This window comes from Rhynchophorus ferrugineus, unplaced genomic scaffold, assembly GCF_030347505.1.
Source record: "Rhynchophorus ferrugineus isolate W39M unplaced genomic scaffold, kcgeb_rfMv2 rfM7, whole genome shotgun sequence".
NCBI classification, from domain to species: Eukaryota; Metazoa; Arthropoda; class Insecta; order Coleoptera; family Curculionidae; genus Rhynchophorus; species Rhynchophorus ferrugineus.
Window position 1 is genome coordinate 15690326 of NW_027472586.1, and position 12732 is coordinate 15703057.

The following is a 12732-nucleotide window of genomic DNA, read 5'->3' on the forward strand; positions in this document are numbered from 1 at the left end:
TGCAACATTCAATTTAACTTTTGATGCACGAATTTATCACCTGTAATATTTGGTTAGTGCTTTGTTAAAAAACTGATTTACTAAGGAGACCTGAAATTAATTAGAAGTTAATACTAATAAAATTTACAGAAAAATTTTAGTAAATCTAGAACTATCAGTTTTTAAGCAAGAAATATATTTCTTGGCAGTTCTCTGTTCACCAGACGTCAAAAGCAGATATCAGCAGTTGAAATTTTCGCATATATCCAGTCTTTCTTTCACAGCTGAAGATACCTCCCGATATAGCGGACACATTAATTTGTTCTCACTACAAACAATTTAAAATATAAATTTACGCGATCAAATTATTTTTAATCGTAACATAAACAATAAAACAAACTTGCCGTAACTCTTTAATAGTTGCAAAAATATGGGAATACCCTAAAGTAAAACAAAATCTTAAATAACACGGCCTGAAATCAACTTCGTTTAATAATGTTTTAGCACACACACATACCATTTTAATATCGTTGCAAATGGAAAATTTAGAGATATGTCTTCTGATCCAAAGTTGCTTGTGGTACAACGTTGCCAGTTGTTGATTATAAATATTACTCGTCCGCAGTTGATTTACGTAAAACAGAAACGACGAATAATCTATGGAATAAGCGTTGGAGCTGGCAGCGTGTCTACCAGAACCTAAATATTTGTTTAAATATTTTGTTGCCGATTTGACGGCTATACCTGGTTGATTGATTTGGCCGTATTTCATTTTATTGTAATTTATTTAATTGCAGCGCATATTACACACACATTTGGGTCATAAATATTCTTCCTCGATATAAGATTTAACCGTGCCAAATATCATGCCTCCAGATGTCCCCGTTTTCCTCAAAAAGGGAGACAACATTTTGCGCATTTGAGTTGGAATTGGTACAACGTATGTTATTCAAAATATCGTTCATAGATAGGTACGAATTTTCCTGTCTTTCATGCAGCAGATGTATTTCGTCTTGAAAAAAGTCGACGAATGCTTGATGGGTCATGGACAGGAATCAGGAATAGCCGAAAAGAGAATAGCCGAATAGCCGAAATATATTTAAACCCCCAATAGTTTTTAAAGTACATTTTTGCTATATTAAACCCTTCACATTTCATAACTTTTTTACACATAATATTTAAAGAAAAGTTGTATAAATGAACCTAACAAGACTTTGAAAACATTCGTAATAGTAAATTTTTATTTATTTGTGTACCAGGGTTCTGGATTTTAACTACTGTATATAGTTACTATTCCTTTCAATTATGCTAGGAAACTTTTAAGGCGAATCAAATTTGTTAATTTTATAATGTTGATTGGAACAGCATTCAAGCATATGACAGCATACACAAAACATTATAAAACCTCATAGATGAAGAGGAATAATGATATTAAATGATGAACATTAAGGAGTATCATGGGCAAAGAACATACAATTACTGCGGCAAAACTGACAGCTGGATTTAACACTGACTTGCGTAATATTGTTTCGACGAAAATAGTACACTGAGAGAGATGTACAAACATAATATTTATAGAAGGACTGCGATTTCGAAATACTTTATAACACAAGCCAAGACTAAGTTGCAAAAGAACGAAAGTGGTGCAACGGTCATATAACCTACAGCTCTTGATGATTTGAAGAATGTGATATTGTCCAATGAACCATCTGTAGTTTTAAATAAAATAATTAAACAAAAACGTTATCAAATATAATTTATTTTGACATTATAGAATATCTGAAAACTACAGTTAATTATACAGCCACAATAATTTATAGGTAAAAGTTAAAACCTCTTAATACTATTGCATTAAAAAATTTTTGCACATGTCTAACAAAGGGACGGCGGCCGGTTGCTAGACATACGCAAAATTATTGAAAATATTTTTTTTTATATATTTTAAAGTCTCCTTTTACCAACTATGGATTTATCTGGACTGGGCCTAAAGTTTAACGTGGGCTCCGAACCACGGTCCTCAGCATTAAGCCTACCGACTGGCGAGTGACCAACTTTAGAAATCATACCAGAAGACATCCGGTCTTACCCAGCCTGGTTACTCGCGTGACTGGGATCATTTTCCTTGTCGGATTTTACACTCTTGCCTAAAACATTCATAAATTTTAAACAATCACAAACATAAATTTACGACCATGCCCCAGCAGGATTTGAACCCGCGGCAATTGCAACAGTAGGAGAACCGTCCCATCGTCTTTACCAGTGCGCCACCAAGCCCGCCAAAATACTAGTTATTATTACTGCAGTTTAAAAACCGACAAACGTTATTTTAACCTTTTGATTATTATGATACATTTTAAATCGCTCCGTAATATATGTTATCATTTCGTTTGAAAATGCCGAAAACAATAGATAGTTAGGGTCACAAAATGATTGCGGCTTTAGTAAAAGATTTCAAAAAGGAACAATATAATGGAGGCCCCCTTTTGCTCGTAAATTCCGTTAGAGAGGTAATTATTGACGATATTAAATAATATAAAGTGGGTTACGAATCTTGACCATCTTGATATTGACTCTATTCGAGAACAAATTTGGAAAATGTATAAGAACAGTAAGTACACAAACTACTTTATCGATATAAACATCATTTAACAAAATTATTTTAGAGAAAATTAGAGCCATGCGGCCTCTGAAGGGATGTAAGATATTTTTTCATACACTCTTACAGGGCATGGGATTCAAATGGTGTAAAGATAACCCTCGGAGAGGTTTAATGGAATTTCCAGACATTGCCTTAAAAAATTCTATTCTTAAAGGCATAAAATAAGACCAAGGAAGATAAACTATTTGAATTTGTGTATCTTGATAATCTTGATCCTTTACTTTGTTTCCTACAAACGGCCAGGTTTATGTATTTCTTTTCAAGAGGAGGCATTACATTTTGGGGTGCACGTGCACTTATTGAGGAACCGCCGCTGATCCTCAGTGATTGAGTTCTTACTATGGTTAGAATTTTGCTGCTAAATACTGTCATAATTCAAGTTGTTAATTAGCCCATACACAGAGCCAAAAATTCAATCTTGGTTTGAGGAGTATCAGGATATTACCAAATATCTTCCGTAGCCAACACAATCGTCAGACCTCAACATAATGGAACCAACTGTTATGGGGACTTTTGTTGTAGAGAATGAGGAGTAGATCAACATCACTGAACATCATTGAAGAAATGTGGGGCTATTTTGGTTCAATAATTGGACTCAATTCCGTTGGAAGCTATTAAGATGCTCTATGAATCTATTCCATGAAGAATTGCAGCTGTTTTTATAGTAAATGGTGGCTCAAAATCATATTAATATATAAATATTGTGTATATGTCAGGTGTATAATGGTATATTGATGATGCGATTATTTTATTGGCTTTTACAAAAAGCTTTTTTCAGTTATCGGACAACTACCCCGCGACTCATTTCTACATATTCTACATTAAAAAAACTTATTCTGCCGCCCCAGATAGTGTAGGTGAATTAATTTTGTAAATTTCCAACCAATTTCGATGTATGCATTAAACCTTTACTTAACCTTTTCAATGAATGTCTAGTCATGCTCTTGTTATCTGTGTCTCGTACTTATTTGCAATTATATCAGGAAAAAAAAGATTTCTTGCCAGGCCCAATTTAATACAATTATCCAATAGCATATATTATAAATAAGATATTAATAATTAACTGATAACTGATTGCGCTATAAGGATTAACCTAAATCAGAAAAACCCTCACTTTACCCGTAATCCGTTCTCCATTTGCTCGTAATTCATCTAAGGGCTTACCTTCTAAGCTGCGACATAACGTGGTGCATTAGGCTGGCCTCCTCCTGCAGCGCGTCGAACTGCATGATGTCATTTTCCAAGGCGGTGGCGAGATCCTCGAGAAACTCGACTGCGATATCGTCCTCAAATACGGGATGTCGTATCGTAGTTACCCACCTGTTTGGGAAAATAATTCAGTATTAGGGTTTAGAAATGTCGTTCACAACGGGCTGTATGTATCTATCTGGAAACGGGTAGCGCGATACGGGGAAAAATTAGCTCTTCTCCATTTGCAGTAAGGATTTGGATTTACGGCGGAGGATATTGAAACTAAATTATTAGACGTGATAAAACATTAGGATTGCTCTAGTAGCAATTTCTATTTTAGTTCTAACTTCTGATATATCTTTATCCATTTATTTATATACTCTTTGTTGCTCTCTGTTTGTTAGTTATAAAACATTTGTAATAGTAAATTTTTATTTATTCGTGTACCAGTGTTCTGGATTTTAGCTACTGTATATAGTTACTATTCCTTTCAATTGTGCTAGGAAATTTTTAAGGCGAATCGAATTTGTTAATTTTATAATGTTGCGTCTACAAAAAAGTTCGTGGTGCTTTTAATGTTATAGGTTATCTGACATGTAAGCTCGAGTACTGACGTAATCTATCATATGACCTCGCTGTTTGCTTATTTTATTTTATACGATAGTTATATATTGTATATCTTTATAGATGAAAAGGTCAGTCTGCATATTTTTGTTCGTAAAACTTGGAAAGTAGTTGATGCATTAAAATAAAATTTCTTAAATATATTTAGTTTTAAGAAAAATGTGTTTATATATCATCCTTATCAAATATATAATAGAAACGGGAATAAATTGGTATAAATGAGCTTACCAAGACTTTGAAAACATTCGTAATAGTAAATTTTTATTTACTTGTGTACCAGGGTTCTGGATTTTAATTACTGTATATAGTTACTATTCCTTTCAGTTATGCTAGGAATCTTCTAAGGCGAATCAAATTTGTTAATTTTATAATGTTGGGTCTACAAAAAAGTTCGTGGTGCTTTTGATGTTATAAGTTATCTGACATGTAAGCTCGAGTACTGACGTAATCTATCATATGACCTCGCTGTTTGCTTATTTTATTTTATACGATAGTTATATATTGTATATCTTTATAGATGTAAAGGTCAGTCTGCATATTTTTGTTCGTAAAACTTGGAAAGTAGTTGATGCATTAAAATAAAATTTCTTAAATATATTTAGTTTTAAGAAAAATGTGTTTATATATCATCCTTATCAAATATATAATAGAAACGGGAATAAATTGGTATAAATGAGCTTAACAAGACTTTGAAAACATTCGTAATAGTAAATTTTTATTTACTTGTGTACCAGGGTTCTGGATTTTAATTACTGTATATAGTTACTATTCCTTTCAGTTATGCTAGGAAACTTCTAAGGCGAATCAAATTTGTTAATTTTATAATGTTGGGTCTACAAAAAAGTTCGTGGTGCTTTTGATGTTATAAGTTATCTGACATGTAAGCTCGAGTATTGACGTAATCTATCATATGACCTCGCTGTTTGCTTATTTTATTTTATACGATAGTTATATATTGTATATCTTTATAGATGTAAAGGTCAGTCTGCATATTTTTGTTCGTAAAACTTGGAAAGTAGTTGATGCATTAAAATAAAATTTCTTAAATATATTTAGTTTTAAGAAAAATGTGTTTATATATCATCCTTATCAAATATATAATAGAAACGGGAATAAATTGGTATAAATGAGCTTAACAAGACTTTGAAAACATTCGTAATAGTAAATTTTTATTTACTTGTGTACCAGGGTTCTGGATTTTAATTACTGTATATAGTTACTATTCCTTTCAGTTATGCTAGGAAACTTCTAAGGCGAATCAAATTTGTTAATTTTATAATGTTGGGTCTACAAAAAAGTTCGTGGTGCTTTTGATGTTATAAGTTATCTGACATGTAAGCTCGAGTACTGACGTAATCTATCATATGACCTCTCTGTTTGCTTAGTTTATTTTATACGATAGTTATATATTGTATATCTTTATAGATGAAAAGGTCAGTCTGCATATTTTTGTTCGTAAAACTTGGAAAGTAGTTGATGCATTAAAATAAAATTTCTTAAATATATTTAGTTTTAAGAAAAATGTGTTTATATATCATCCTTATCAAATATATAATAGAAACGGGAATAAATTGGTATAAATGAGCTTAACAAGACTTTGAAAACATTCGTAATAGTAAATTTTTGTTTACTTGTGTACCAGGGTTCTGGATTTTAATTACTGTATATAGTTACTATTCCTTTCAGTTATGCTAGGAAACTTCTAAGGCGAATCAAATTTGTTAATTTTATAATGTTGGGTCTACAAAAAAGTTCGTGGTGCTTTTGATGTTATAAGTTATCTGACATGTAAGCTCGAGTACTGACGTAATCTATCATATGACCTCTCTGTTTGCTTAGTTTATTTTATACGATAGTTATATATTGTATATCTTTATAGATGAAAAGGTCAGTTTTCGTATATTTGCGTTTGTAAAACTTGGAAAGTAGTTTAAGAAAAATATGTTTATATATCATCCTTATCAAATATATAATAGAAAAGGGAATAACTCTGAGTATTAGTTCAGTTAGGCCTTGACATACAACAAAATTCTAATCTAAATATATAATTGAAGAAATTTTTTTATCAAATATAATTTATTTTAACATTATAGTACATCTAGAAACTAGAGTTAATTATAGAGCAACAATAGTTTATATGTTAGGGTTACAACTTTTCACTATTACTTTCAAGAATTTCGTATATGTCAGAAAACCGGACGACTTTGACAGGCTCATTCGTTTACGTGTTCGAACTAATCAGACAACATTGTGTCTCTTTTTAACTAGAATAAAATGAGAAGGAAAATATTGTGTGATTCTAAAACGAATTTACAACAGGTAATACATTAGACATCTTGATGACGTGACGATGATTTATCAGTTGTGAAATTGTAAAAAACTATATAAGTATAATAAGTAACAATATATATATATATATATGTATATATATATATATATATATATATATATATATATATATATATATATATATATATATATATATATATATAACTTTCTAGTGTTTCTATAAACATAATTTGGTATAACTATCATTTTTTATACTTTCAGATTTACATTGAGTCTTTTGTTTCTACGTGGCCATTGTAATTAAACATCTACTTTGTATGGCTGGCATTGAACCGGTTCAGTTGTGTTCCTAGACCCTCCAGATTTTGGTTTATTTAAAGATCCTATATGATGAAACAATTGCTTTTATTTATGATGTCAATTAAACTTCATCAAACTTCATCCCTCAGTTAAAATTGTCTCTAAAAATATTAAATTATTTATCAATAGTACAACTAATAATTTGATGTCAGTAGAGCAAAAATAAATTTCGGTTTAAGTCGCATATCTTTAGTAGTATTTATTCAACGAAGCCATATTATAGAGTGTTTGAAAAGTAGCAGTCCATATACCATTTTAGATATAAAGGTACGGTTGTTTATTTTGTTTTGCAGAACCTCAAGGAAATCAATGAATTTCTGAGACGAACGACTGCGGGCAATTAAAAGTGGATCATGTACAATATTAATGTGAGAAAAAGCTTTTAATCGAAGCCTAGATCATCAGCATCTCTTGTATGGCCTGGATCTAGTCCCATCCGACTATCATTTGTTACATTATTTGTAAAACTCTCTTAATAGCGCTAGGCTGGTTTGAAAATAGACTTAATTTTAGAAGTTCTACAGTGACGGTTATATGGAAAGATAATCCATCAAAACGGCACATCATAAGTGTTTGAAATGTAGGTGAATAAATTCACCTGAAAAAATATCAAAAAGGAAAACAAAATCACCTTTTCCCCAACCCACCGTTTATATTTGAATATTAAATTTGATTTAGCTCGAAAATCTAGAAACGCAATTTTTTCGCGGAAAACTATTTTCATGGCATCAAAACGTAAGAGCTGTTATCGAAAAATATATTTGGAATATATTAGAACCCCAATACAGTGATGGGTTCCATAACTTGTTCCAGAACCTGGGTAATGTTCCAGAATCCTTAAAATAAGTGTAAAGAAGTTTTAAATAATTTTTTACAATAAATTTGTTTTTCTGTCTCAATTTCCAGAAACTTTTGTGTTATTTCCGTCATTTAGCTTATTGAACAGTTTAATATGTAAGAGTATTCAAAAATGTACATTATAAACATTCATATCACGACATTTAAACGAAACTAGACGGTCGACATTAAAGGACATTTAATGTAATCATAAAAATCTTATTTCTTATGACGACACATGGCAGAGATTTTCTAGATATATCTGATTTGGGTGGCAAAGATACTTTACAAAAATATTAACATAAAACAACCAAGCTGATGAACGAATTAACGAAGGGCGTCCAAAATATCTGTGGTCACTAGTAGATCTAGTCTTATTATTTTCAATTTCAATCTTATTATTTCAATTCAAACACCTAAGCATTCAATATTTTAAAAATATACTCAGTAAAACCATGCTATTTTAACAATCCTAGTTTTAGTTACGATCCCTCGTTATTTGAAGCTTGTGATTCCGAGATTTATATTTTTTAATATTACCGGCTCAAAAGTGATTTGCATTTGTTAATCGTGTACCTTTTAGAGAAATTTGAATTTAAAATGAACGGTTTTAAAGTAGCGGACATCTGGCTACCGCTGGCTTTTCAATGGTATGCAAATAGGCATTATTATCGGATAATTATTTGCAGGATTTAATTTCGTGCAAGCGCACCGCCCGACTATTCCCTGCGGGCACAAAACGGTAGGCTAAAATAATAAAATTTATGATTTATTGAAACAGAACGGTAATGGCAACCAAAATTGATATCGATTTGTAGTCAAAGCTAACAAACAAAAAAAATAGGATAACGTTTTACAAAGAGTTATTTTGTATTAAATAAAAACATATTTACTGACCTGTATACAAACTGGATTACTCTTCTTTTACAGGCGAGCACAAATTCCTTATCCTGGTTTGAAAAATCTATGTTATAAGTATAATATATTAAGGATAACAAAGATGTTCAATATTGGATTTAACCTCTTGTATTTTCGAGGGACTAGATCTAGCATTTAATGTGGGTTCTCTCCATTCACCTTGATTAGTAGTATTACTGAATTATTTTATTTCAATGATTATATAATAGTTTGGTTTGGTCTGTCGAAACGAATAGAATGAGTGAACGGAATTCTCATACACTTCTATGGGGAAATCGATATGGGTATAGAAAAGTCAATGAGTAGTACTGAAAAGGTATCGATCAAGATCTTACAGAACGATCTGAGAATATATCCGACGCCAAAAAAAAAAAAATTGCGACTCCGACAGCAGCACCAAGGGTCTCCTATGGATTGATGGTAGTGAATATACCTTTTTGTTAAATTTGATATACTTTTATTACAACTAAAAGATCAATGTTTAGAAATCAATGTCTTCAATCAATCAATGAAGAACAGTATCTATATATAAATTAAGCAAGATATATATATATATATATATATATATATATATATATATATATATATATATATATATATATATATATATATATATATATAGCTTTCTGGTGTTTTTATAAACATAATTTGGTATATTAATTTAAGCTCAACTATCATTTCTTGTTTTAATTCTTGCTTCTTTTAATATGTCTTTGCATCATTTGTATTTTTGAATAGGGCCACTGTAGTCCAGAGTGGATCATGTTTCAAGATCATGTTTTCGGAAAGTTTTAAAAATGTTCATGGGACAAAGTAGTTCAGTTAATAGAAAAGTTAGTTCACCGTAACTAGTTCAATTGGTTCATTAGTAATTAAAAGAAAATATCTGAAGTATAATCGATTACTTTATATCTTTCTATCATTAATATCTACTAATTACAAGTTGTTATCATAAGTAAGTAAGTATATCACAAGTAATATCACAAGTAAGTTGTTTCATTGAATACATTAATTTTATATCCATTCAACGTCATCAGTCACAGTAAACAAATGCGTTTATTTTTATCCATTAAAATAACAGACTCAATGAGACTACCAACAAGCTGCTGTTGGTAGCGTAGGACTTTACTAGGTCAATCATATTTTTCAGATACGTTTAACATGGATCTATATCTTTTTTAGAGCTGTTGACAGTGTCTTCTATCCAAAGGGGTGAGTTTACCACAATAATCAGTGATATTCATTCGATAAACATGCCTAAGTCCTTGTAACCAGCGTGTTCGCTTTGCTGCTAGATTACGCACCTAATTTACTTCAATATTACAGATGTCAGATTCTAATAGATTCTAATAATCTCCGGGTCATTCAGAAGAATTATCAATATAAGCTTTCGAAAGAGTCGGATTTTAATTTTAATTGTAACATTTCCTCTGTTCCTCATGTATTATTTTAGAAAAGCAGCAGGACCTGTGTTCCTTTTATTTTCTAATATTCGTGAGATGGAAAAATAATTATGACTTGAGACAATATAAAATATCTCATCGGTTCGTTGTCGAGTGCTCAGGATAATGGAGGTGCAGGTAGTCGGGGCTAGACGAAACATCTCAGAAGCTAGATCTGTTAAAGGACCCCTTATGATAGCAATAACCGTAAAAATCCCAAAAAGGCCATATAACAATAAAGGCCCGAGATTGTGAAAATTTCTAGAATTCTTTAAGAGTCCGAAATGTATGTGTTCTATCGGCGTGAGAAGTTCCTAGCTGCAAGAGTCTTTTCCTCCCCGATGAACAAGTCGGAATGCAGAAAAGGGTTTCTTGAACCTGCCTTCCCAACCATCACTAAGAACTCGAGGTAGGAGCTTCAGAGATAAAACATGGGGTATCGACAACGAGAATCAGAATTGTCTAAAGATTTGCAACTAAGAGGAATTGACAATCAGAATCTGCCATCACAATAAGAGAGAATTACGAAGAAATAAAATGTATCCAGATATAAACATGAATTGAAAACAGTATAATTCCTATATGTCTTGTATAATCATCAGTTGTGTCCGGTGACTGAATCAATGTTTACCTGAACCATCCAATTCATAATTTTTTTTCACCATTACGTTTCTAACATCATTAATTGTATATATATTTATATTATTCATTTAAATAAAAGAACTCGTCTTTGTGCATTAATTTTCGCAAACAAGAGAGAAAATAACTTGTATTTCATTTGCTGAATCGGTTTTTCTCCTTAACATTTGTAAAGGTTGTTGAGTTAACAACCTGTATTTTAGCTGATTTGGCTTATCCTTTAACCATAGATGATACTATCTCTTGCTGTATATCAGACTTCAATTGATTTGGCTTGAATCTGACTCAAAAACGGCTTCGTTCCAACTCCAATGCTATCTAAATAAAACTGAGAACGGTTCGACCAATGGTGATTAAGGCAAACTAAACTAAGTCCACTCATGTTACTTACATCTGAGAAGAGAAACCTACCGGTCGGTAAAATAATATCCCACAAGAGAAACATGTAAAATATTTTGGCCTTTACTTGGATCGTAACTGAACTAGGCAATAGCACATGTGGACCAATCGTAAACAACTCGACAGCAGGCTCCGTAGTGTGATTTGGCTAACAGGTCGCCACTTCCATTTAAGTAATGAAATTGTATTCAAATCCAACTTTCGGGTACAGAAAGAAACAGCAATATTGAAATATTGGAAAGGTTCCAGAGCAAGATTTCGCTTAACACGTTCTCTGCCGATTTGGAATGCTAGAAGATTCTAGATCCGACCTTAGAAGCCGACTACGTTTTTTGTTTGATTACAACAATAAAATATTCCTAATAAGGTTTTGTAATGTGTTCTCAATATAGATTTTAATATTTTTTAACAAAAATTAATATTTTGTTGTGTCAAGCGCCAGAGTGTGATTGGCACTCAGGTAAATTATATTGTAGAAGATATAATTTAACATACCACAACAAAATTATATATATTATGGGAACGAATCAACTACTACAATAAGATATAAAAAAATTTAGTAGAAAAACGAGAAAAATCTAAGTAAATGTTACTACAAACAAACAAAATATCTATTCAAGTAAATTGAGAAGTTAATAGAAATAAATGAACGACCATAAGCTAATACAAATTTTTACCAAAAATTAACAACAAAAAAATCCCTATTCATATAAATCAGGACTAATTTTTTAAAGGTTACTCATGACTAATTTTTGCGCAGTCTAAACAGTATCCAATATATCCAGGACATGCAGTGCATACATAAGTAGGGTATTTTCTTTTTTTTTAAATAACAATTTTTGCATTGCTTTCTTATTACCTATCCTGCTCTCGTTTCCTTTCGTATTTTCAGAACATGTTCGCTGATAACCGCTCTGGAAGTAGGTTTGGCCGAAACCTTTAGTAACCTTTTTATGACAGACATACGAAAGTCGCAAATTTCGTATCTATTTTTCCACTTTTAGGACGGGAGGACGCTGACATATCGATATTTTTTTCCGCCATATGCAATTCTGTAATACATATGAATCAAAAAGGAAAAATCGAAACGTGCTTCGTAAATGACTCACTTATAGTCTTCAGATAATGTCAGTACAACTGTACACACACACCGCTAATGACCAACTAAATACAAGGCTTAGAAAGATCACCGCACATAACATAACGCGCTGGAGCGTAATTGGCGTCCAATGAAAAATTCGCATTACTCGCTAGCGCGTTATTGGCAGCGAACGTATTAATGATCCACAAATCATGAGCAACGGATATATGAATCTGGATCTCGGCTTGCAAACAGTATAGCAGGAAATAATACAATATGTCTTAAAGTATCAAAGGAGACACAACATACTAATG

General features: G+C 31.6%; 1 protein-coding gene across 5 annotated transcripts in view; it reads right to left on the reverse strand.

Moving 5' to 3' along the window:
* The window catches only part of Epac (Exchange protein directly activated by cAMP), a 517502-nt gene that overhangs the window by 58278 nt on the left and 446492 nt on the right, over positions 1–12732 (reverse strand). For all 5 annotated transcript variants that reach the window (XM_076410278.1, XM_076410279.1, XM_076410281.1 and 2 more), the window contains 2 exons: positions 8837–8914; positions 3803–3958 (listed from right to left, as the gene is read on the reverse strand). In XM_076410278.1, coding sequence (XP_076266393.1) covers positions 3803–3958; positions 8837–8914 — 234 coding nt within the window. The remainder of the gene's footprint in view (positions 1–3802; positions 3959–8836; positions 8915–12732) is intronic.